At 40.4% G+C, this 27,946-nt stretch overlaps 1 protein-coding gene across 4 annotated transcripts in view; it reads left to right on the plus strand.

Moving 5' to 3' along the window:
* BBS9 (Bardet-Biedl syndrome 9) overlaps nt 1-27,946 on the plus strand; it is a 227,669-nt gene that overhangs the window by 176,536 nt on the left and 23,187 nt on the right. For 2 of the 4 annotated variants that reach the window (XM_081834757.1, XM_081834758.1), the window contains exon 22: nt 12,279-12,748. The exons of the other annotated variants lie outside the window; for them this stretch is intronic. In XM_081834757.1, the coding sequence (XP_081690883.1) occupies nt 12,279-12,733 (455 nt within the window). In that variant the 3' untranslated portion in view covers nt 12,734-12,748. Of the gene's footprint in view, nt 1-12,278; nt 12,749-27,946 lie in introns of those variants that run through there. 4 annotated transcript variants of the gene reach the window in all.

A 27,946-nucleotide genomic window follows, 5' to 3' on the forward strand; every position in this document is an offset into this window, starting at 1 on the left:
TAAACCATTAGAATTATTTGCTACATTGTACATTATGCCCCAGCCTAAGTATTTATTTTATGGAGGGGAAAAATGTAGGTTAGACTAGATTGTTAGTTTAATTGAAGTCAGTGTGCTTCAACACTGTTGCTTTTGTTTTAGTACCCTAAGTGCTTTTTCAGAGTACAGTGGTGCCTCGGGTTACATACACTTCAGGTTACAGACGCTTCAGGTTACAGACTCTACTAACCCAGAAATAGTACCTCGGGTTAAGAACTTTGCTTCAGGATGAGAACAGAAATCGTGTTCCGGCGGTGCGGCAGCAGCAGGAGGCCCCATTAGCTAAAGTGGTGCTTCAGGTTAAGAACAGTTTCAGTTTCAGGTTCAGGAGGAGACAAAGTACCAAAAAGAATGGAGTAAATTTATGGTTTATATAAGTGAGAATTGTACAAATATGAAAACGTTGGCAGGATTGAAATAATTCTCATGTCATGGTATAATTTATAATTAAAGAATCTGTAAACTATAGAATGGAATAGGAAAACTGGTGGAAGGGAAGGACGAAAGCTAATGGATCTGTGAACTAGATCCATTACAAACTAGGATACATGTAACAAGATGTGATGTTTTGGTGGTGGGTGGTGGGGGTTGGTTGGTGATTGTAAATTTCAATAAAAATCATATTAAAAAAGAGAGAGAGAGCAGTTTCAGGTTAAGAACGGACTTCCAGAACGAATTAAGTACTTAACCTGAGGTACCACTGTACTAAAATTCAACATGCGGGAATGACAGAGGAAGAGGATGGAAATGAAGATGGGAGTAAATAGGGGGACATATGCAATTATTTCATGAACACCCACTTAAGCTTAGTTACAGACTTGGACTGCAGTCCTAAACTAGCGAGCATGCCTACTGAACCTAATGGAACTCATTTCTGAATAAGTAGCACTGCCAGTTTTGGTAGGGCATAGAAAATAGGGAAAGTACAAATACTCTGGCTTAACCGGTTTGTGGATTGGATCATTAAAATGGCGAAATGTCTACGTATGCTGGCATAGCCTCACTAAAGTCAATGCCAGTGTAAGCTGTCCATGAATGGTTGCCTTAAATTAATAGTTCTGATTAACTACTATGTGAGAAATCAAAGGCTAACTGTTACTCTGTGGACTGCACACTTGACTGGTCTCCATTTTATTCCATTTCTCCATCAGTCTCAAAAGAACAAGAGGTAAAATAGGGCAGCCTAGACATGACTCATCACTTACTCTACAATGTAGCCAAAGGACACATGAAAAATAAACAGAGAGGACGTGAAGCTAAGAACAGCATGAAACAGTCCTGCTTGCTGTATATAGTCCTCACAGTCAAGTACATCAAGAATGTACCATGGGGACTTATTTTTCAAAGATTTCATACATGATTATGTTTACCCATATCTGAGTGGCTCCGCAAAGGCTGTGACTTGCTCTAGTGTGTACTTGCCAATCAGTAACAATGTCCCCAATTCTTCAGAAATTGTTTTCAATTCTTGTCTGTTCCGTAGGTTAAAATTGTTATCAAACATCTTGTAGTTATTATATTATAGGGATATGTTGCATATAACAGATGTAAAATTGTAAATGTGTAATTAAAGCCGCTTCTTAATGTCTGTGTAGCCGATGACTAAATTTCCCAGGTATCGTGAATATGTTTTTATTGACTACTGAGAAGATTGACAATGATAGTGAATGTGATTATTAGTCACAGTGCTTGATAATGAAGAGTTGTAAAATAACATCTGAACTCAGCTCTCGTGTTCATTTTTGAAGTGATAACGTCACCTCAGTGTGAGTTTTCTCTATTGTATTTATGTTGGGAACATTTATTCTGAATGTTCTCTGGCATGACAAGATTGCAAAGTTAGAGGAAAAAATGTGGCTCTCCTTTTTCCCAGGATCTGTCAACCATCACAATATCTGCTCTTAGCATGCTAAGGAGGTAGCAAAACATGCAACGAGAAAGTGATCAGGAACAGAGGATCTACATAATTGTGCAGTAGGTTCAAAACCAGTAAGATTTTTGAAAGTCCAGACAAAAACACAACATGCCACATTAGAAGTGTCCAGATTTGCATCGGCAAACATGAAGCCTTTTAAGGCAGATACGTGTGCCTAATCCATCTACACATGCTTTTCTCACTACTTGACTTCCTGCCACTATGCTTGGCTTTAAGGTTGTAGATCACAAACCAAGAGCTAGTCTCTTGTTTTTGAGCACCAGTCCTAGGAGCATTTTAAAGGCACCATTTATTCAAGTAAACTAACCAGATTTATGCAGTCACCCAACTCAGAATTGCTGCAACATGCTTTATGACTTTTCTCTCCAGATAGGTAGCAAACTAACACCTGTGGACCAGATCAGGCCCAATTGCCTTCTGGGTCTGGCCCACGGACGGTCCGGGAATTGCTATGTGGATCACCAGCGCGCACGTTCCTTCCCTCTCCCTCTCTCACACGGCAGTGGCGCCTCTCCCTCCCTCCTCCTGGCTTCTCCCCGCCCTGCCTAGAGGAGGAAGGGGGCTGGGCTTTGTTGATGCCAGCATCAGCGCTTGAGCGGCTGCCATTTAAAGCAGCACCTCTCCGGAGCCCTTTCGCGTGCCGCTCCTTGTCCCTCTGCCACCACCAGCCCCTGCTGCTCGCAAGAAACAGGTAAACAGCCACCAGGGATCATGGTGCTCTTGCATCTTTTACCCCCCCCCCCAAAAAAAAATATAGTCTGGCCCGCCACAAGGTCTGAGGGACAGTGAACTGGCCCCCTGCTGAAAAAGTTTGCTGACCCCTGAGTAAGGATATCCAGTAATGCAGGCAGAAGAACTTGAATTGACATGCAGTCCATGCATCCCTTCATGTTTTACTGTAGAGTATTCCAAATTCACTGGTTACTAGTAGCAAATAAAACAGAAATAATGAAGTAGAAAGTGGTCCAGATTACTTGAGACTTATTTATTAGTTTATTAAATCTGACTTTTTACGTTGCCCCCCACCCCGAGTGTTCAGAATACCTTGCAATAATGTGCAGGACCTTTTATCCTTCATTACCTTCCCATAGGACCTCAGACACAACCATTTTTCAACAATGTGACAGCATAGAGTAATCATTGCTTGCTGTAAACAGTTTATATGATTATACCAAAGGTAAGATTGGTGCCTTTCTTCCTTCTGACTGCAGCAGCTGCACGATTAAGTTGTGTGTTTGTGATATTTCTTAAACTGGAGTCACAGCCAGGTGTGATGGATAGGTGCCTCACAGTGCTTTTCCCTGCCACAACTTAGGCTGGCATAATGCAACAACAAGTCTGTCGTCAAACAAAGAAAATATATACAGTGGTGCCTTGCAAGACGAAAAGAATCCGTTCCGCGAGTCTCTTCGTCTAGCAGTTTTTTCGTCTTGCGAAGCAAGCCCATTGACGGATTAGCGCTATTAGTGGTTTAGCGGCTTTTAGCGGCTTATCGGATAAGCGGCTTAGCGGCTTAGAAAAAGGGGGGGGGGACCGCAGGAACTCGCAAGACATTTTCGTCTTGCGAAGCAAGCCCATAGGAAATTTGTTTTGCGAAGCACCTCCAAAACGGAAGACTCTTTCGTCTAGCGAGTTTTCCATCTTGTGAGGCATTCGTCTTGCGGGGCACCACTGTATTCAGGGAGAACAGAGCATAAAATGATGAACAATCAGAAATAAATGCAGTGCATACCAATTTATATACTGTCTGGGGCAAAAGTCATTTGTTGCATTTTACTAGGCCATTGAACTGATTCATATAAAGAAGGAGGAGAGATCACTGACTAGTGCAATGGTTTTTGCAGTGGCCTTGTAAGCCCCAAGGTCTAATAGTCTGTGGTCTTTGCCTTGATTCTGTATGCTCCTATGAGATTATAGTATATTTACTCATGTTTTGCTACAATTATGATTGCTTACAATGTGTTTTTAATATTAATCACATTTGTATCACTTCCTTATTCTAAGGATCTCAGGGCAGTTTGTATGGGGTCATATCAGTTTATCCTCAGAATAGCCATGTACACTAGAGTAGACTGATAGACAGTGATATGCCTAAGGGAGTCTTCTGAGCTTTCTAACTAAACTGGGATTTTAACATAACTGTCTCTTCCAGCCTAGTACTACAAACTGACATGGAATATTACCAAAGTTGTATTAAAATAAAGTGCATTTTTTTTTCTTTTTAGCAATTTTTGAAGACAGTAATTTTTGAGAATTTGTTATAGTTTTATTTTGCTGTTGTTTTGAAATGATCACCTCTGTCTTTTAAGTAGATTCATATAAAGCAAGATTATTTTTTTACCTTGGTTGCACTGGGCAAATTGCACACAATCTGAATTTCATAATAATTTTCTCGTGGTTGTTTCAAGCAATCCACCTTTAAAGAACCAAAAGCAAAGAATTAGAGCATTGTGGAACTTATAACGTTAATATGTTGCACTTGTAAAATGGAGAGAGGGGTCTACTTTTAGACATTCAACTGCTTTCCTCATCAAAATTATTTTAAACTAAAAGTTCAAAAGTCTGTAATCCTCAGAATGTAAACTATCTGATTAAAAAGTGAACCTTTGTGTGAAATGACAGTGGCTCACGTAAAAAATGAGCAATGACCTTGGCAACTATAGAACATTTGTTAATACTGTTTATTATCTTAGTGCTAATGGTATGTTGTTATAAACCTTCAATGAATAATATTTTCTGTTAGTTATACCACACAACAAGGTGTGCATTATAATACAGGATGTAAATGACTACTTGACCTATGCACAGTGAGATGTAGGACTCTCATGTTCTCCCACACACAATGTTTTCACATTTTAAATAGCACATTTTTTAAAATAAAAAGAATACGGATAGAAGCTAAAGTTTTTTAAAGCTTTCTCATAATTAGACACAGCACTTGAGATTCCTCACCCAAAATTATACTAATACAACTACTTTACAGAAAATGTATAATTTGATGATGCACAAAGATATTTCAAAAACCAAAAAATGGTGGGACAAAAACCTCTGACCTTCCATACTTACAAAAAACAGCAAACCTAGCAGTCTAAACTAGGAACAAGCAGATGGGCAGACTAAGCCATCCTATTATTTAGTCCCAGTGAAGAAATTTTGGCCATTTATGTTGCTGAACTTTAACTCCCATCAGCCCAACAATGCCAGCATGGTGTAGTGGTTAAGAGTGCTGGACTCGTAATCTGGTGAACCTGGTTTGCGTCTCCACTCCTCCACATGCAGCTGCTGGGTGACCTTGGGCCAGTCACACTTCTCTGAAGTCTCTCAGCCTCACCTCACAGAGTTTGTTGTGGGGGAGGAAGGGAAAGGAGATTGTTCACCGCTTTGAGACTCCTTCGGGTAGTGATAAAGCAGGGTATCAAATCCAAACAAGCTTGGCCAATGGCCAGGGAGGATGGAAATGGAAATCCAGCTACATCTGGAAAGCCAGAGCATCCCCACACATGGTTTATTCCATGTCTGAGCGCAGCTGAAATGTTAGGATGTCAGTGGAAACATGACCTTTTCCCTTTCATCCTCCCTTACCCCAAAGCCTGAGCAGATTCTGTTTCCAAGATGACCATAGCTCTATAGACTATGCAGTTATCAACTCCCTCCTCAAAGTCTACCTTTTTTTGGCACAATCCCCTAATTCCTATGCCCTACACCAGAGAGGAAATATATGACCCTATGGATGTTGTTTAACTCCAACTCCCACCATCCTCAGCCAGCTTGACCAATGATCAGGGATGGTCGTAACTATGGTTCAAAAACATCTAGAGGGCCTCTGGCTCTCCATCCTTCGCTACTCCAATTCAACCCTGTAATTAAGCCTGAGAATGTGTAACTGAAAAAAGATATATTGTGTCTGTGTTCTTTACTCTTCCTCTGTTGTTTTCTATACCAGAGTTTAGACTGTGAGCTTCTAAGGCCAAAAACCTGCCCATCTGCACTATAAAACATCAATGTGCTAGCATTGCAGGTTTTTTGGTTGTTGTTACAGATCCCAGTTGTTCTGCCGCTAAAGTCTGAAGCCTGACCACAGACAATCCTGCTTCCCTGTTCCTCTTTGTAAGATTTCATCAAGCACTGGGTACATGCTTTCAAGTCTGTTTTAAATAGAGTTGGGACATGAGTCATATGTTGTCAATTTGGCTATTTGGTAATTTATTCTTTAAAATGGCTGCAAGACTAATAATGCAATTGCATAGTTGGCAATGTATCTTTTCGATTACTTTGTGGATATTATCAGATTTCATGCTTGTTTGGTGTAGTATCACAGAAAATGCTTGATGCTGGTTACAATCTAGGGACAGCTTTTCAAGAGAATTTGGGTTTGAGTAGACATTTTATAGAAAGAAGATGCTTTGACATGGGGGATCCTACTTTGAATAAGAAGAATCATGCTAAGAGCTTGAGGTGGGACAAAGGAGCCTTGCAGGAGAAGTGTTTGAGCAGCAAATGAACCGATGGGGGGAAATGAGAGACCTTATAAGAACTAGAATCCAAAGAACTTCAAAACTAGTTCTATGTTACCCTGGCTTGTGAACAGCATCCCTTTCCCCATGCCTCAGAACAAACAGTTTCTGAAGCAGTCAGAAGTTTCAAAAAACATTTATAATTTAGCCCAGGGGTCTGCTGTTCGAATAATAATATTTTCAAAAAATCCTGCTGAGCATGCCCAAACCCTTGGGCATGCTGAAAGCAGCTCTTTCAGTCCCAGTCAGTGACTAGAACTTGAACTTAATGTGAGAAACAAGTGCAGAAGGCTTAAGGAGAGAGGGGAAATGATCCTAATGAGAGAAGAGAAGATTAGCAGCCCCATTCTGAACTGAATGAAAAAGGAGGAAAATATGACAAGTCTAAATAGGCCATTACTGGATTACTGGTTTTTAAATATCTGCATGTTTTTAATTATACTGTTTTAAAACAATAAAACATTTTTAAAAATATATACCTATGCAGATCTCAAGGAGAAACAAGTCAACCAGCTAATAACTAACTAGAAACAAAAGCCGAGGAGAAAGCAATCATTAATTTTTGAACGAATTCTGTAGAGTTGTTCAAATGATGCATTGTTTCACGACACTGTTGCATAGAATGGACCATTGCTTCTTTCTGCAATCTACAAACAATATGCAATAGGAGTTGTTTTCCTTCCACCCTACCTTGTAGGAAAAACATACATTATATTTGCTTATTATTTATTTTTATTTATGTATTATTTATGTATTTTTATTTTATGTATTATTAAAATACATATTATTATTATGTATTTTTATTTTATGTATTATTATTATTTATTTTATTTTATTTTATGTATTTATTTTTATTTATTTTTATTTATGTATTATTCACTTATTAGTTGCCTTTCCAATACAAATTGCCTAAGGCCACATGCAAAACTAACCTGAACCAACCGAGAGTATCTCTCTTTTCACTGATGTAATTGTTTATTTAGTTAGAATTGGTTCTATGTAGGATGACCGTGTTGTGTTTCATAAAGGTAATTCAGGGCCCCAATACAAACATGCCTAAGTCATCAACTGGAAAAAAAACAAGGGCAGAGCTCTGGAAGTCAGTGGAGTCACACTCAGTAATACAAGCTGAGGATCTTGTCTGAAGCCAAGCATGAAAGACCCTTCCTTTTCACAACGTTTGCTTTCATTCAGGCTTAATAGAAACATAGCACTGGATATATTACATTTGCCTGCCAGTCAATTATTGAAGTTGGCGTTCGCTATAGTTGTCCATGGAATACGTAAAATGTTGGCTGATAGTGGTAGTACTTGACCCAAAACCTAACTGAATAGGTCTGTGGACAATTTTTGGCATGCATATGGTAGTAGGAGATCAACATGTTAAAGTTTAACATGTATTTTAAATAAAGTTTGACTTGTAACTGCCCAATATGTAGAATGGTGTACTTCACTGAACTGCAAGATGTACAGCCAAGCTCTGCTCTCTGTCGAATGGAATTTAGTTTGGGGGTTTATACTCTCCCCCCCCCCCAGTGACAAATTTGGCCCCTCTCTTTTGCCTCTCTCTCTTTATTGATAAGCCACTGGTTGTCTCACTCCATTAAGCTAGTCTAGACTCCAGGCTTGAGCCACATTGGTCTCCCGAGTTTTGGATGTTATAACAGGTCAGCACCACACAGTCAATTCATATTTGTTAACTTCCAAACATACGATGGGTTGTTTCAAACGAAACCATTCACTTCTTAAACTGAATGGTTCCTTTTTTTAAAAGTTCAAGAAACCACTTGATAAAATGATGTGCCAATTGTGTATAAATAGCTTTACCACAAGAATAAAGGAAGCCATAATTCTGTAGGCTTGTGTTTTATTTAGTTCATCTGTTTGCATTTATGAAGAGTGAGAATAAGGAAAAGAGAATCTGTAGTGGGGGGCAGTGATATAGTGCAGCTTCTGAAATGAACCATGACCAAGAGTTTCATTCATTGATAGGTCTATCGTTTCAGAAATAGGCTTTGAGTTTAAGGCTTCTTCTTATGGTGATGGTCAATAAATTAAAAAATAACATAATCTCCATATGTGAAGAGCAGTGAATCCGTATCTCAAAAGTGCAATTTGGAGTTCTCTCTGAGAGACTTCTCATGGTGCATTTAAGATTCCTGGAAAGTTTGAGGTGATGGACAGCACCATCCATCTCTACACAAGCCCCTTCATAGCCAGCTGCCTTTCTACAACATGCTTGCCTCTTTTACTTCTGGCCCAGGTTTTAAGGTCTCCTCCCAGTTCTCTGGGTACTTGCAGCTGAGACAATGATAACATTTAGGGGAGCCTGGTCCTCCAGGGAGGTCATCCTGCCAACATTTAGGAGTGGTCTGTTACAAGTGGCTCGCAGATGTAACGTGAGTCAATAATGCGACGCTACAGACTTTTTAAAGTTATTAGAAAGGATAGAGAGCCATTGTTCACTACAATCAGGTTACTGTGTGTTAGTCAAAAAAACATTATAATGGTCTTTGGCTGTAGAATGGAAGGTTTTGGTTAAATGTCAGACAAGCAATGTAAGTTTACTAGCGGAATGGGTTTTTAATACTTTTACTGGAAGTCTAAAGGTGGCTAGAGAAACATCTTTCAGTGGTAGTTGAGGTGTAATTATTTTTGCCTCAGCAGAGAGGAAGATAATGTTGTGACCTCAGCTGAAATCCTGAGGTGGGGCTGAAGAAATGGAACTAGGCAAAGGACGGTTGCTTTGCTCAGCTCCCATTAAGTTCTATGCAGGTGGTGGGATCCAAAAGTGGACCCCTCTGCAAATTACTTTGGACAGGTGGACTGAGCCACCCACCTGTCAGTCATCTGTGTAGGCTGTCCACACATTTTAAAACCCTAATTTTCCAGTGTTCTAAAATGTGTGGAGAGCTTACATGAGTTAAGCAGCTCCTCACTACAGACCATCACCCTCTAACTCAGAGAATGTGATGGAGGAGACCAAAAGGAGCATTCTAATTTCTGCTTTCTCTAATCACGTAGACAAAGAAATACCCAAGGAAGACTTCTGGGATTGGGGTCCCCCCCCTCTCTTTTCTTTAATAAGTAGCAGATGTGGAGGAAGGGATTCCCAGTTGCAACCGTGAAGTGGGAAAATAGTGTTGTAAGCCTTTGTCCCTGTCATGGTTCTGATCCAGACGACCTCTACAACCCACAGCTCCTATTTGCCATGGAAGGAAAGCAGCTTTCCTCTTGGGCCAAATAGCAGCTGCAGAGACTTAAAACTCCTTCCTCCATGTTGTGGTCTCCAGTCAAGATCAGGTGCATATGCAGGCTACACCTATTTGGGAAAGGGGGGAAAAGGAACAAAAACCAATAATGTAATTCGTGTCACATCTTGTTTGGCCCTTAGAGAAGAGCAGGTGCTCTAGCCCTATGATGCTAGAGAGCTTTTATATCCTTGCTGGGGCAGCTGAGGTCTTCATGGTGGCCATGACAATCATACGGCTGTCTCAGTATACCATGGGGTCAACACATGTGGCAAGTCATTTTCTTGTTTTTACTATAGAACAGTTTTATGTATTTTTCAGTTATAAAAGTATTTCCATACCACCCTCTCATAGCCTATCAGGGTGGTTTGGGAATGGTTTGATTGTAAGTGGAATTCAAGTCACCCTTTTACCATGGATGGACCATTCCTAGTGAGGTTTGGATTATTGGTAGCAATTCCCCCCTTCATCCCACTGTTTGGGATGGTGTAACCCCCCAGAGACTTACTGAAACATTGAAATCCCCACATGCTTTGGGAGAGCTTTTGACTGGCGTGGTTGGTGCTCCTGTCAATACCCCAGTCTTGCTGTGGAGTGCTGAGGTGGAGAAAGCAAGTGAAATGGTTTCTCCTGAGCTCCCCACCCCAGCACTATAGTATTCAAAAGGCCACCTGGTTTGTGAGGAGCACCAAGTGATGAAGCAGGCTAGATGACAGCTGGAGTGCAGATGGTGCAAATTTGGCAGCAGATGTAGCCAGATGCAGGTAAGAGTCCATAATTGTGCCTACCATGTGCCTACCAAGCTTACTTTTCTGTCATTACTGCATCAGCAAGGAGCTGTTCGGCTGCCTGTGATTTTTTTTTTTAGAAATAAAAATATGTGGTGTTTTTTAAATGGATAGTGTAATTTGTATACCTGAAGGAGCGTCTCCACCCCTATCGTTCTGCCTGGATGCTGAGGTCCAGTGCCGAGGGCCTTCTGGCGGTTCCCTCACTGCAAGAAGCAAAGCTACAGGGAACCAGGCAGGGTGCCTTCTCAGTAGTGGCGCCCACCCTGTGGAATGCCCTCCCATCAGATGTCAAAGCGATAAACAACTGCCTGACATTCAGAAGACATTCAGAAGGGAAGTTTTTAATGTGTGACATTTTAGTGTATTTTTGGTCTCTGTAGAAGCCGGCCAGAGTGGCTGGGGAAACCCAGCCAGATGGGCGGGGTACAGATAATAAATTATTATTATTATTATTATTATTGTGAGTTTGGACCCATCATGCTGGAAACTGGGTGAAGTCACGGCAAAATCACGTTTTGGTCCACCATCTTGTTTCAAAATAGTAGTCAGAGTCCGAACATCAACAAAGAGCACGGCCCCCACTTTGGGAGCCCTCAAGATGGATTTGGCAATGATATCTTGAGAGCCGTCCAAACATATAGAGAACAAACAAACAAATGGACAGACAGACAGGCATGCCACTTTCTAAAATATATGTTATTCTATATGGCAATTTTTATTTTTATTTCTGGAAAACATATATTGTATACTGCCCCGTCATAGCAATTTTTTTGTTTATTTATTTATTCACTGCATTTTATCTTTGTGAAAGAACATGTACTGTGGTTAATTTTGTTTTCAAAACCATTTCCCCCCTATAATGAATGCTCATGAATAAAGGCACTGGCTTAAATAGACAGTTGGGCCAGCTTCCCATTGAAATAGTAAATTTCCTCACAGTCAGACTCCTCTTTTGAACTATGGTTGAAGGAAATGAATTGCACTTTTGTTGGACTTTTCGTCTCAGGGGAGATTTCAAGGAGGACATTATTAGAAGTTGGCTATTTTGTATGCACCACATTCTTTTTCACTCGTGTATCATCATATTTCTTTCTTGTGATACTATTTTATTAACGTTGTATTGAAATGTCAACATTTATTGGCTTGGGCTGCACTTTTTGGTTTTTGTAGCAGGAATATTTTTATTTTTTTGTTATTTTGTTATCTGGTGCTCACAACCAGCAGATTGTCGCCTTGGTGGCAGTGTGGAAGACGGCCTTCTGGGTGACAGTGCCCACTCTCTAGTATGCATTCCCTCATGAGATGGAGACAGTCACAACCTTTAAAAATGTATGTGTTTTCCCAAGCTTTCCTGAACCCTGACTCTTAATTTTAGTTCTGTTTTATATGTTCAGTTATATGTGTGATATATAAGTTTGTTCTGTTTCTACTTAGTTTACAGGAAGTGTTTTTAAATGTTATTGTTCCTTTTTCTATCACAGTTTTCTTGTTGTAAACCACTCAAGAGGTTTTTTTAAAAAAAAAATTAAATTAAGCGGCCTAAAAATTAAATAAGTAATATAATAATTATAATAATTTATTATTTATACCCCGCCCATCTGGCTGAGCTTCCCCAGCCACTATGGGCGGCTCCCAATCGAGTGTTAAAAACAATACAGCATTAAATATTAAAAACAAACAAACTAACTAATAAGGTATTGCCTTGCCTTCCATTAATGATCACCCTTTTTCCTCATTCTAGTTTCAGGGCTTGTCCACACTTCCACTTTCCCCTCAGAAAAACTTGCTTTATCACTGAATCAGGGTACAAACACCAGACTTTTTTTTTCTGCAGATAGATGTTTGTTCTGCTTCAGCGGTAAACAGCAGATTTCCCCAGGAAAGCGGCAGGAGGACAAACAAAAAATGGCTCAGACCTGTGTTTTTTCGGCGCAGGACAAGTGTGGACGCGCCCTCAGTTGTGTTACGTTTACCATTTATCTGATAGTTGCCTTTCACAGCTGCTTTCTGCTCCATTTTTCCCAGCACAAGAACACAGTTTATACAGCTCAAATTGACTTTAACACTGGCCTATGGAGCCAGCTCGCAGAACAACAAAGTGCTGAATATACCGGCAAAATGCAAGTTGTGCCATTACTGCACTTGGGAATGATTAAAATGTTGCATCCGTTAGTTGGATCCTGTAGAAATCAGAATGCTTGAAAAATGATTGCTGTATGGATGTTCTCAATCACAGGAAAGGTCATCAGAGGATCAGCTGGCAGGAGTTTGCCAATCTAAAATATTATCGTATGTCAATTTCAAACATTACATTTAGCATCCCAAAGAGGAAGTTCCCACCCTAGCAGATTCTGTGTATATATGAACTTATTCATTTCTGACTTTGGGTGTGCCAAGAATCTAGGCTATTATAGTGTGATTGTACAATACTATGCTATATTTTTGCTAGGTTCTCTATCGTGTTGAGAATGCAAGCGCAGATCTGCATTTGTTCAGTGCTGAATAGGGTATGGATTATGAAATGAATCTTTTGTAAGATCCCAGGCTTTCTGAATTTTTCTTGCTATAATTTTGTTAGTTTACTTCAGTAACGTATCCTTTTTTGGGTTTTGCTGAAAATGCAACATCCAAGCAAAATGTATTCACCATAGTAAAGACTCTATTGATGAATACTCAGTGTTGAATAAATGAATAATGGACTGCTTGAAGGAAATCCTTGGATTATAGGTTCATGGGATATAGAGAAATTCCTGATCAAACAAGCCTATAAAGCCAGGAATTGCAGTATTCTGGGGTATACTTTATTCACAGAACATTTCATGTTACATTTGAAGGAATATATATACTTATAAATAATCCACAGGAATAACCCTAAGATAACCTTTTAAAAAGGACTCTAAAATACAGTATCACTGTAACACAGTTCATTTCAAGCAATTTTTGAACAACAAAAATGACTGTGTTACGACGTTTGAGTTCAAATGTTCAGGAGTGGAATTGACTGTAATGGTATATCATGTGTGTGTGTGTGTGTGTGTGTGTGTGTCGGGGATCGAAGTTTGTGGTAAAGTTGGAACCCCAGTGCCAAAGCACAACATATAATTGGGCTTAATTTTTTCCATATGTATCAACAAAAACAGCCCTTTCTGCCATGAGAGATGAAAGCTTCCCTTTTTGTCATATTTTTATGTTGTATATAATTCCAAGCTCTTTACAGTTTCGCAGGCTTCCTACCAAAACATGCCAGAATGCAGGGGAGATGAGCTGTCATTCTTGACCAGAGCTTGTATTTCTAATAGAAGAACTCTGTATTGCAGATGAGTGCAAAGAGGGCCAATTCCTCTTTGTTACTGCAAAACATCCAGTTTGAAATGAAACAATCCCTCTGTTCATTGTTTGAGCCAATTAACTAAGCATTACCTTACAGAAGCCGTCACAATGTATTCAGGCAATATATAGCCTGCTTTTTAGTCCATCGGATTCTTAAAGTGGGCCAGAGTTACAGAATTAATAATATAAATAAAATCATAAAACCTGCAGGAGGGCAGGATGAAACCAAGAGCTGGCAATGAAACAAATAATAAAACAGAACTAACCATAGCAAGCCTTATTGGCATGGAAGGCCAGCTGGCCATTGCAAAGAAGCAGACTCCTGAATCTGCCTCATAGTTGTAGGAAGCAGGCCAAAGCTTAGGGGCTGCCACAAGTATTGTGCTTTTTCCCACCCCCACTGCCAATTCAGCAGGCTATTTAAATAGATTTGAGAAAGGCCAAGGTATTTAAAGACTTTAACTTGTTCGATCAACTGATTATCCATATACCATCTATGGGGCTTATAGTTTCCTGAAAACACAATGACTTTAGTTTTCTTGTAATTCACAGCCAAGCTGTTCTCTTTGGCAATATCCTGAGGATGCCCTCATCAATCATTTTAGGCCCACTTTTGTTTGAGATAGAAGTACCACATCATCTGCGTATAGTAATATAGAGGTGGCTTTTGTGGCCAGTTTAGGGGCATGATACTCTGGGGTTGTTAAACTCTGGACAATATCATTTATATATGAATTAAATGGGAGCTAGGATACAACCTTGCTTAACTCCCTTTGTGGTGGTATGGATCCTGTGAGCTGTCCATTTGTAGAGCAACACACTTTCAGCAGAGTGTTTTATATGGAAATTTAATCAAGAACAATAATCTTTTATCTATACTTGAAGAGTTCAACTTATCCCACAGTCTTACTTGAGAGATTGAATCGAATGCAGCTTTCAGATTATTGATGTAAACCCCTGGGGTGTATTTTGCGTAGTTAAGTTTTTACCTCTATCTTCAGTACATTGTATTTTATTGTATTGCTATGGCTAGTGACTGATGCAAATAAAGATTCTTCTGATTCTAGATTTGAGAAAGCTTAAAATGCACTTATGTATGCTAGTTAATGCAGAAACAGGGTGAAAACATATCAGCACATACATACTGGGCTAAAGGACATCTCATGTGTTGTAGAGAGCTGATTGTGGCTGCAGCTTTCCGTTAATACATCTCTAGCTCCTTCCTGGATGAGTGGTTGCACCAACTTGCAGGCCTGTGCTGCCTTTCAGTGACAGCTCCCCAAGGGAGTGACCTCTGTGTGATGAATGGCCATCTCTACCCACAGAAGAGTGTGCATGCATGTTCAAATATTTTTGAGCATGATCTGAAACGTGTGTCTTTTCGAGATAAATAAAGGCAATATATGGCCATGAACTGCAAGGCAAATTAGATTATAATCAGATTGTATGCTGCATAAGTGTGTTTTATAAAATAAAAACCAATCTCTTTCAGATTCATGATAATATTACTTAAGACTATCTATGGGCCCAATTCATAAGATATTTAGAATGGTATACATGTGGTTACATTTGCCTTAGTTGTGTATGCATATCTCTCCAATTTATTGTGTTTTTTTGTTTCTAAGAAAAGAACACTCACAAACATACATATTGACTTGATTACCAAGGTCTTAAAGTGACCGACATGTTGTTCAAGATGAATAACAAACAGCAGATGTTTGCCAAGTTCTCAATAGCAGTCAAAAAAACTCATTCTTAGTAACACTTGTTAGAGAGCTTGTATGTTAGGTAGAATAAGCAATAGCAACATGAGTAAAATTAAGAAAAAAATAATATGCTTATGTATATTTGTGATTGTGTGTATGAATATGTGTGTGTTAATATAATGTATATAATGTAATATACATATGCATATAAGTGTGTAATGCTTTGTATACCAAAATATTAGCTCTAGGAAATTATGTGACATAAAAAAGCGATGGTTCTCCCTTCAGGATAGTGCCCACTTTGAGGTGGGAGAAATTCCAGAAATTCCCAACTCACTATTCCTCTCCAGCTGTGACTGCTATAAAATGGCCTTATGCCTGGTTTCAACGGATGATGTTTGGATTTTGTTGTTACGCAGCTTGAACCTTACTTCGGTTGGCTGCCAAATGGAGCTGGAAAGGAATGTTACCTCACTCCCAGATTGCTAGGACAGGGTTGGGGATCTTAGCCATCCTCATAACTAGCTTTTGAGGAGTTGGCCATTGTTGGGCACAGATTTGTGGGGGTTGTGCAACCATCAGTTCATTGCAAAGACTGGTTGTCAGCCATTGTGCCCAGGTTGCAGGGCTACAGGAACTATTCTCATAGCCAAGGTCATTTTTCTGGGAGTTACCCAGAGGTCAGTCTGGGCAATACATGCCGCATTGTCCTTGTACATTTATTTAAAGCATTTTTATTCCATCTTCAGCTCAAAAGGCTGTCAAGAACAACAATGGATAACAGTTGTGTCTCTCCTTTTCTTCAATCTCCTACCCGGTTCCCTTCATTGTAAGCACAAAAATGCCCCCTACACACTCACACACACTTTCACACAGACAAAGCACTATTTATCTTACCCAGAACTTATATAAAAAAGTTATTTATGGTTGCTAAGCAGATGGGGTGGGGTGCTTCAATAAGGCACAGGTATGAATGAAGTGTGTAGTACTTGGAAGTCTCTCTCTCTCTCTCTCTCTCTCTCTCTCTCTGTGTGTGTGTGTGTGTGTGTGTGTGTGTGTCAAAAATATTCCCAGAGCCTGCTTGTATGTTTGAAGAAGCACACAAAGTGAGCATGCTCATTTCTAGGAATTGGACTTTACGGAATATTTATCTTATTTTTTAAGCTGTTTTAATTGATGTATTACATTTGTGTGGTTTCTTCCTAAGTTTGTAAATGAAGAAAAAGATGAACATGATACCAGATATGGACTCAGATTGTACAGCGGTGCAACACAAAGTATTTTCAGGAATTCGTGCTTCTGTTTTTTGGTTTTTTTCCTCATAAGCTTTGAAAATGGCAGTGTTTCAAGCTGGTGAATGCTGTTGAGGGTAATGGTGCTATGATAATTATGCTATCCGCCATCTGTCTGCCTTTCTCCCTGAACTGAGACAGGGTAGTTGTGCTCTCTTCAAAGGCTCTGCTTGAGGCCTGTCAGTTGGCAAGACAGAAATGGGTGCAGAGCAATAGACTACACCCCATTCTGAAGGCTCTCAATATACATTTCCTTCATCAGTTATATACTTAGCCCATTTCATCATTGACCATGTAATAACAAGACTAGGCCGGTGCTTGGTGTTCTCGTTGACAGAATAGTCAAATCTTTCCCCTTTGTGGTACAGTGTCAAAAATAGTTCTTGAGGCATCTTAACCAGATGCTAAAAAGCAGGATTTATTCCACAAGGGCACACTGATTATCCTTTGGCAGGATTTTTAATTTTTTTTTTTTTTTTAGTTCATGACATTTTGCAAAGAACAATAAGAATTTTCCCTGGTATGAAACTTTTCAAGACATGCAATTTATGGAGTATCAATTACCTCACAATGAGATTCCTGCATTGGACTTGATAACCTTTGGGATCCCCTTCCAACTCCACAATTCTATGAATCTATGATTCTATGACTTATTGTGGTGCAGAGAGCTGACACATATCTTTTTTTGCCCAATATAATTATCAAAAGGTTGCGTGAATTTTTCACATTTCTGTCATACTCACAGTGTACTTCCATAATTCCATTTGCAAGCTTTTGTGGAAGGCAACATTGACTTCTTCTTTTTTTGGAAAAGAAAGACTCCATAGAGATTAGAGTTACCACATTTTCAGGTTTTATCTGTCAAGAATGAGTCTTAAGGGTGATTTTTTTAAAAATGAAGCACCTCCTGTGTTCTAAGGATGATTGTTGAAGTGCATACTTTGTCAAAAGTATATATTATTTTCCAGTATTGTTCACCAGTAGCCCTACCACAGCTTCCCCCTTGGGAGCGGACCTACAGAGAACTAGATAACCCTTGGGGTCCCTTCGAACTCTACAATTCTGTGATTCTATGAGGAGGAAAAAGGCTTGTTTGCACCTTTCTGGGCCCTGCCTGGTCTGCTCTCCCATTGAAAAAACACATAAATGTAATGGGCCGTATAGTAACAATTGCAAAGTTATTTACTAGAAATTGTGACACAAATAAATTTGTGACAGAATATATTAAAATATTAAAAAGTAGCTTTTCAGTTGATCTAATTAGAAAAGAATAGGATTTGTATTTTGCACATACTGGACTTGGTGATCAACTGAAAAGCTACTTTTTAATATATTCTGTCAACATTATGAGAAGCTGTATCTAATTTTTGAGAAGTAGTTTCTAGTAAATAACTTTGCAGTTGTTACTATACGGCCTATTATGTTTATGTGTTTTTTCAATTGGACTTGCGTAATATAGGCATTCTGGTGGTTTTGGTCTTCTCTCCCAGCCAGCAAAGGTGTATGTGTCAGTTTGCTTGTCCTGTATGATGCCTGCCTGCAGGTAAGATAGTGTGCTGGTTGCAGTGTGTGGAATCATAGAATCATAGAAGAGTTGGAAGAGACCACAAGGGCCATCGAGTCCAACCCCCTGCCAAGCAGGAAACACCATCAGAGCACTCCTGACATATGGTTGTCAAGCCTCTGCTTTGTTTGTGGAGCTTTGTTTGATTGCTGGCTGGGTGGATATAGTTGGCGTGTGAGTGTGGCCTTACTAGGAAAGGTCCTGCCACAGATAGTGGGCACATCCCGGAAGGGAACTGCACTAAAGATGACCACCTCTTCAGGAAGCCACAGTGCCTTGGGTGACCCAGTGTGAGAGCCTGGTTGAGGTGAAATTTGGTTTGGCGGTGTGCTCTCTGAGTTAGTGACTGGGGGAGGACAATAGTTATGGACCTACCATATTCCTCCTGAGAATGTGGAGTGTGCCAACCAAACACTGGTTAGGAGACATAACCATGCCTATCATGTGGCAGTGTGGACTGTAAGAAAGGCTAATTTTGCCGCTTGCATCCTCTAATACATGGCAAACTAAGGCCCGGGGCCCGGATCTGGCCCAATCGCCTTCTAAATCTGGCCCACAGGCGGTCCGGGAATCAGCGTGTTTTTACATGAGTAGAATGTGTCCTTTTATGTAAACTGCATCTCTGGGTTATTTGTGGGGCATAGGAATTCATTCATTTTGCCCCCCAAAATATAGTCCGCCCCCCCACAAGGTCTGAGGGACAGTGGACTGCCCTCCTGCTGAAAAAGTTTGCTGACCCCTGCTCTAATAGATGGTCTGCAGGTTACTGATTCCCACTGTGTGGGAGGAACCTCTAGAGCAGTCTTTCTCAACCTGTGGGTCCCCAGATGTTGTTGAACTACAACTCCCATCACCCCTAGCTAGCAAGACCACAGCTCAGGGATGATGGGAGTTGTAATAATAATTTAATAATAATAATAATTTATTATTTATACCCCGCCCATCTGGCTGGGCCTCCCCAGCCACTCTGGGCGGCTTCCATAGAAACCAAAAATACAGTAAAATATCACACGTTAAAAACTTCCCTGAACAGGGCTGCCTTAAGATGTCTTCTGAATGTCAGGTAGTTGTTTATCGCTTTGACATCTGCTGGAAGGGTGTTTCACAGGGCGGGCGCCACTACCAAGAAGGCCCTCTGCCTGGTTCCCTGTAGCTTTCCTTCTCGCAATGAGGGAACCGCCAGAAAGTAGTCCAACAAACATCTGGGGACCCACAGGTTGAGAACTGCTGCTCTAGAGTGATTGAAAATCCAGTGTGACCAAGTGACTACACACTTTGAGGATAAAGCCACTCGACTTCTGAGTGATCTTGATTCTGCATTTGCTGCAGCTCCATCTGAAGCACCCAGTGCCACTTTCGAGGACATGTTACGGGATCAGTTTCAGCTAAGCAGTCAGCTGGTGTGGACATGGCACTGGTAGCAATATGTTTGATCACATGACCTCTTGACCACTGTCCCTCCTGCTTTATGAAATCTTGCCAAAGAGGGTTGATTGGTTGGGTCCAAGCTTCATTGTGTGAGGGGATGGTCTCTGCTGCCTTGAAAGAAGCATTGGTGCGGCTCCTCCTAAAGAAACTGGCTCTGGGCCCCTTAGACTGGCACAACCATCAACCCTATGATTTATAAAATGTTTGCCATTCATTTGTGATCACCCTCACCCTTTTACAATCAAGCAGCGTATCAGTTTGCAAGTGGGAGGGCTAGGAATCCTTCAAAAAGTGATTTTTTTGGAGGATTTAATCAAACCACAAGAGATTACAAAGTAGAAGGGAAACTGGACTAAATGTTTTTCTTGATCCCCTTGTCCTTGCAGAAATGTGCTGATGTAATATTAACAAAAATAAATTATATGCCCTCTTCTTTAGTTAAGCCCCTGTACACTACCATGGGTGGTATTCAACTAAGGTTTACTCCTTGTAGACCCATTAAAATTAATAAACATGACAAAGACTGGGTCATTCATTTCAGTAGGTCTATTCTGTGTCAAACTTGGCTGAATACCACCCATCATGTTTAAATATTGGATGCTGCAAAGGCATGCATTCTTCTGAAATTTGATGAAACTGCACAGATGCTTAAGATGAAATTCAAAATTACATTTCATTCCTTACAATAGTATAAGGAAGAAAAATGTAAATACCATTTAAACTTCAGAAGACTGCTATCTGAAGTTCATTAGGTCAGTTTGACTTCCATGTTCTACTTGGGACTTTTTGTTGCTAATACAAACATAACAATAGAAATATGCATGATCATCAAGTTGAACAGAATATGATACAATACTCTGCCTAATGCATTAAAAGGATGAAACCAGTGCTTTAAAAATAATAATAATAATGTTTAGGGGTACGTACTCTCATTTTGACTCCAGAAAATCACCATTTTGTAGTTCAAATCGGGGGAAATAAATACAGTAAATGGACAAAAGTACATAGGTTCTCAAAGTGTTTAGGAGTATGCGTACTCCTGCGTCCCCCCAGAAAAAAACCACTGGATGAAACTATACATCCTTGAAGTATTAGTTAAAAATAAAGCCTTTATAAATGGCAGATAAGATAGACACAAATCTTGACTCCATTGGGTTTGGTGGTCCAACTGTTAGGTTGCTCAAAACTGTCACACCCAGTGTGTTTCAGTGAAGTGCACCCTTAAACTATCAGGTCAGGATCTAAGGAGCTTTCTAACTTTATCAAACTTCTAAAAAAAAGCTATTCTAATATAAGCTAGTTCAAGGCAGGTATGTCGATTTATTGTTTGCAAGAATATGCAAATCACATGGGGGTAATGAGCCACATGTTTAAATAGGCAGACATTCAGGAAGTCTGATCAAATGGTATTAATCACAGGGAAAGGGAAAGAGCAAAATAACAATAACATTCCCTGTCATTCCACTCTGACTGATGAGCCTGTGTTTCTTCCTAATATATCCTCTTTCTACAAATGTTCTGCCAGCCACAAAGGCACATGAAAGTGAAAGACATGCCAAATTATAGAAGAGACAGAACATACCAGGGCGTCAGCCCTAAGACAATATAGTGTGTAAACCACGGCATCAATAACATCTGTGTTCAACTTCTAAAATTGCAGCTCAGTAGAACATTTTGTACCATGTTCACAAGCACCATTGACTCCTTGTTTTACGTTTGAGTGACAAATTAACCTGCCAGACAATGGAAGTCTTTCAACAGACTATGTCTTATTCCAAAATATCACAGCTTTTTAAGGGACGTACTTTTTTCTTGATTTCATAGCCACAGTGCTGGTAGAGCCTTCCCCACCTCTTCCTCCATACAGACGAACTGGTGAACTCTACAAAACCTGGATGTTTGGACTGGATTTTAGGAATCTGCTTTTTGTAGATGCATTTGGGTGCTGTTGTGGCTGCTGTCTCAACCTGAGACAGGGTCTTAGACTCCCCTCCTTATGTGTCATGCTGAATGCATAGAACAGTTCAGAGTCCAAAGACTGATGCAGTGTTGAATGGAATCTTCTCAGCTGTCCTCACTGTCTCTGCTTTGTTCTACAGTCAGTGTCATTAATGTATTAACACAATGATTTTTTAAAAGTCTAGTTCTCTATATGGCTTATCAGACAGGATGCAAACTTGTAGAAACAGACTGTTGCCGAAACAAAAGCAAGTCATTCTTTAAAAAAAAAAAAATCAAGATCCTTTTCCCCTGTGTAATTAGCATACAAAAAAACACCAAAGCAAATCATAACCAGGTTTTAAAAAATGATTTCCCACATTAGACCATATTAAAGATGATCTCATATCCTATAGTTTATTGGATCAGTTTAAACACCTTTGATCAGCACTCAGCCACAAACAGGGATTTTAGTGTCAGAAGCAACATTGGTGTGATGGTTTTGTAAAATATCCTTCACAAAGGCCATCGGTGTTTGCCCAGTAGTTCCTGCCACAACAAGTCAATTACCTGTGGTTGAGCTAATTTCAGAATACATTTAGTCTCTCATCCCACAGAGTTTTAAAAAATAAAAATATTCTACATGATAGGGCTGGAACAGCAGGGCGACCATATCAGCCCTGATGCTTAAGATTGGGAAGATAAAGAATCATGCAGAAAGAAAGTGGGCATAGTATAATCTCTTCTGCAGGAATATAAATAATGGACAGAGACAGCACAGGTGATAATCAGGTACGCCCCCAATCCTAAATGAAATTATTATTCTAAAATTCCACTAACAGCTCTTTACTGCTAGTTCTCATTTTCTGTCATGAAAACTCTTTATTTTTCTGTTTCTCAATCTACAGATCTCTCTGCAGTCCATCCCTGTCACCCACCTCTGTTCTGATAGCATTCTCTCTGTATCACCATAGATCTCTCCACAAGTGCATATCTTTCTTTCCTTCTCTTGTTTCTGCCTCCAGTCTTCCATGATTTCTGATTCTGCCTCCCCCTTACCTGTACTCTTCATTTCTGAGTTCACTAATACTAGCACACAAGACTCTCACTCTTCCAGCAGTTCACTCACTCAGGTAGACCAGGGTGCAGCAAGAGTAGATTGAGTGAAGATAGCAATTGTTACCCACCCACTTTGGGTATTCCAGCAAAAGTGGAAATGGGCTGTAAAAAGTGGGAATTTGGAATTCTTTTAGGTGGATACAGGCCCATGGGCTTTCTTCATAGAATCATAGAGTTGGGGCCACAAGGGTCATCTAGTCCAACCCCCTTTTCGCCCAACATGGGCTTGAACCCACAGCCCTGAGTTAAGAGTCTCATGCTCTACTGACTGAGCTATCCCAGCTCTAATGCCATCCCAGGGTTTGGTGTTCTATGAAACATTGTGGGTACCTCAACAGTTCAACCTACCTGTTTCCATTGGAGCTGGAGAATCTTGTGGAGTTCTGACAGCTACGTTGCAAAGGATCCACTAAAACAATTAAGCATATTTTTCTTTTAACCTTACCTCGTCTAAACATGTCCAGAATACCATTCTTACAGTTTATTTTATTTACTTCAAACACCAGTGTTCAAGAGCATATATCCTGAGGCAGGTCCTTCTCCCAACTCTCAACTTCTGGGAAGACCATTAGATCACATTTGAAAAACGTAGACAGCTGAAATTAGGTTACTTTATTAAAAATCATTTGCTATGTGGTAAGGCGTTGCTCCTTACAGTGTGCTGCCTTCCTTAAGAAGGCAATTCTTTCCCTTTTTGCTTAGTTCATGTTTTCCACCTTTGGCTTTTGCCAGATTCTTGACTTCTACACATTCTGTGACACTGAATTCCCTGCTCCCATTAAGTGTTGTGTGAAAAATTGTTTCCTTTGATCAGATTTGAATTTGCTACCTTGTAGATTTATTGAAAACCCCCACTGTTGCCAGTTGCATAACACAGGAATGCCTGTTCTCTGTATTTTGTCATATTTATGCCTTTCGCTATACACATTTTTAAGGGGGGGGGGAGGCAGAGTATGCTATAGGAGAAAAAGAGCATTCTCTGTGTTTGAGAAAGTTTTTAGGTAGTTATATCTTGTGTTAGCCATTTGTATTTACATTTTTTTCCACTTGAAGGGGAAACCAGGAAGCGAAGAATCTGCAAATTTTTAAAGCACACAGAGTAAGATAATTGAAGCATTGAAGGGTTGGGTGATGGACGAAGACCGATGTGGATGTTTATCCAAATATGCTTCACCAAGCTGAAAATGTTAATAGCACTCTGGGTTTCTATAGCACCTTTCATCTGAAGACCCAAAGCACTTTAAAGAAATTAATTTAATTAAGTTCGGTTGCACTCTCATGAGCTAAGTAATGTTTAAACAAGGATCACTTCAACCAGCATTGAAATGTAGCCACCCTTAGGGGAGAATGTGGTAACTATTCAGCAAGTGCATAGCAACCCAGCACAACAGTTTTAGGAGATAAAGCAAAGAATAATCTGTATCCAATCGAAACTACAGGGGGGAAACTAGGTGTGTAGCCTAAATTACCATTCCAGGAATTTGCTCAGGACAATAAGGGCAGTGCTTCTCTTCAACTGCCATTGAACCTTCCCAATTAAATGGACAGAGTGAAGGACTTTGAATGCTACAAAAGATGTCCATCCCGCTGTGATGATCTTTAATGTATAACTTCTGTGCTCACTTGCATTACTAGCAAAATTGAGGTATTACTGGGAAATTTCTGTGCGCCTTCTTGGAATTGAGACCAGATGACTTCTGCTGTATTATTTCAGTTTTAAAGAGGCTTCCTCACAACTTCATTTAGGGCAAACTCTTTACTGAAGATTCCGGCTCAAACAGCAAAGCCCTTCTGGGTATTTCTGAACTCCATGAAAATGAAAGCAGGTCTCTTCACAAATCTTTTCCAACCATGGTGGCAGTTTTCACTGGTCTTCACTTGATCACTGTACTTCGAGGGCTTTATGGAGATGTTTCTTAAAGGGAGATGGTTGCTCGGGATACTGAGGCTTCTGCGGCTACGGTTATAAGACAATTCATCAACATAATTGATACGATGGCCCACCCCGTCGCAAAATAACAATAGATTAAAACATGCAAGCAAAACCTAATTTCAGCATGAAATATACACCAAATGATTTGGCTACAATCATTCAAACATAAAATTTGGCTCTTGAAGCCCAAATAGAGAAGTCTAACATATTTCCAGAGTTGTTTGGATGCCCATCACACTTCAGGCTTGCTTCTTGGTGTGAGTTTTGGAATGCCCCCCCCAAAAAAAAAACCAACTTGTGCATCCTATTTTCCTGCCATTTAAAAGTGGTGTTCAAAGGTTCTGGGGGCTGATAGTTCCCCGTCTAGATTTCTTGAGAGATTTGCTGCTCTAGGGTATATGCAATCCCATCTCACCCCTATCCTGCCTTTGATCTGCTGTCCTCTGGTTTGGGACAAGAGCTGGGGCTTCCAGCTGTGTTGTCTACCTTTGTTTTCTTTAGCAACATTTGCTGTGCTCAGTATGCTTGAATATGGCTGATGGAGCCTCAGTATGAGAAACGTTTGACAGCCCCTGGTCCAAGACACCTTGTTTTTAAAAGTGTTCTGCAGTGTGAAACTACCAGTGCATTATTTTGAAGACTAATAGCAGTATTTGAGGGCATTCTATACACTGGACAGATCATTTGGAAAGAGGACTTTTATGTCATTATGATTATTACCATTAGTAAAATGTACTGAATGGAGTGAGCTCCCATTAATATTCTGTAAACATAGAAGATTGAATTGCTGTTTCCATCCAGCAGCAAAGTCCTGCCTACAGCATTCTCTAGTGATAAATTGAAATTCTGCATTTGTCAATTACTTTGTAGGAATTTCCTTCCTCGCAAATGCCCTTCTCTAATTTTTTCCACCATGGTAAGATTTATTATCTGGTAAGACTGGACAAAAGTACATGCTCTTTTTCCTTTTCTTTTACTCCTTCCAATGCTGGTACCAACGTCAAGGCTCTGTAGAGCACTAGAACGACCAGCTAGAGCTGATTAACTCCTAGCTCAGCTCACACCGTGACAACGTTTCCTAAGATTTCTCTTAGGAATGTACCTCTCTGGAAGTTGTTGTCATGGAGTGTAGACTGGTATATTATCCCAGGGGTGGAGAATTGGATCTGGCCGCCAGCTCAGATCCTTATTTCATATATCCCCTGCAGGCCAAGTTTGACAGGTGGGCAGGGTTGCTCAGCTGTCTATCACCTGACATCACAGTGATGTCAAATGCCTCCTTTTTGCTCATGATGACAATCAGCTGATGGTCTGGGCTTAGGGGCTTTGTGCTCAGAGCTATGAAAGCTTTTGGCAATCAGCTGATCGTCAGGACCTGCATACTGCTGTGCACAGAGCTTTGCCTACAAGCCCTCGGGCCTTGATACCTCTTTATCTGCCCCCAGCTTGATATGCTGGCTGTGGCTTGGCTAAAATGGTATCCCATGCCATTTTAGGAGGACAAAGAAGCCTACTTAGGCCCACAGGATGAAAATTTGCCGTCTCTGTGTTGGGACTGTTGGACTTCTTCGCCAACAGAGTGCACACAGCAATTGGGGCGTTGAAATAAAAGGCTGCCTGCAATAGCTTTGCTTATTTTTATTTTTGAATATATAATAATCAAACAGCTGCAAATCACCACCCCTCACCACTCCACACCAGCTCTAGACAAAACATCTGATCAACTTAAATACAGTTTTCAAATAATCAATTACCCTATCACATCACTGCATTCGGTTCAGCAGGTAAACTCCCCCTCTAATTAGTTAAATTATCAAGAGACCACACTTGTGTTGAATTGTCAAGAGCTCACAGGTGTGCTGCCATGCAGATCAAGGCTACACCTCTGAGTAGCACCATTGACCACTTCAATATTAAGAAAACCCAACAGGGACAAGAGAGCATATGGCTAGCCAGGATGCCTAGAGCCCTGTTCCATTTTTCCATGTTTGTGTTTATATTTACTGTTATCCGCCCTCCTTTCTGATTAAAGGAGTGAGAAGTCTGCTAGTAAATCCTAGACTTTTGCCATTGTGGCAGGTCTCTGGTGCTTTTCTCATTTCTTTGCCAGTACACATCTTTGTGCATGCCACACAGTGAGATTGTGGCATTCTGCCTGCATCTGCTGGCCATTTGCCTTGTTCCCCCACACTGGTCTTGGTCTATCCGGTCATGTTTCCTGGTTCCTGTTGGGCCTTGGTTTGGAGCCAGGTGATGCTTATAGTGACTTGTTTTGGCTTGCTATCCATAGCAAACCCCACGATTTCTTAATTAGCAGTGAGGTGAACCCTCCTACCTTACACTAAAAATACTGAAACAGAATATTCAATATGAATCTTGCATGTTGAACACCTTGAGGATATGACTGCAGGCAGGCAGGCGGTTTTTGTCTTGCAGATTAATATTTCCAGTGTGCAAGACTACTTCTTTTGGAGGTGGCTGTTAAAAAGAAAACCAAAAGGCTACAGAGTGTTGCCTTCTTGCATGGATTGTTGGCCCCTGCCGACCAATACAAATATTTATACAAGGTTTAATATTGCATATTTTGACCTTTAAAAAGAACACCATTACATCACAGGAGAAACATAGTCATTGACATTACATTGCAGTGCTTGGCTGGGAGGGAAGGAAGTCCCCCTTTTTACTGATCAAAAGAACAGGGGGAGGGGGCTTTCTCGATGTGTGTGTCTTACGTGTTGTTATATGTATGGTGTCAATGGCTCAGGACCGCAATACTTCAAGGACCGCCTCTTTCCATATGAATCTACCCGGACCCTGAGATCATCTTCTGAGGCCCTTCTTCACATGCCTCCTCCTCAAGAGGTCCGGAGGGTGGCAACACGAGAACGGGGCCTTCTCTGCAGTGGCTCCCCATCTGTGGAATGCTCTCTCCAGGGAGGTTTGCCAGACACCTTCATTATACACCTTTAGGCACCAGACAAAAGCGTTCCTTTTTAACCAGGCCTTTGGTTGATTTTATTGACATCCTATGCCCTTTTAAAATGTGGTGGGTTTTTTTGGCAGGGGGGAGGTTGTTGAGTTGTTGTTTTTATTATGTATTTTGTG

This window comes from Podarcis erhardii (assembly GCF_964252035.2).
Source record: "Podarcis erhardii genome assembly, chromosome: 12".
In the NCBI taxonomy this organism is placed as follows: Eukaryota; Metazoa; Chordata; class Lepidosauria; order Squamata; family Lacertidae; genus Podarcis; species Podarcis erhardii.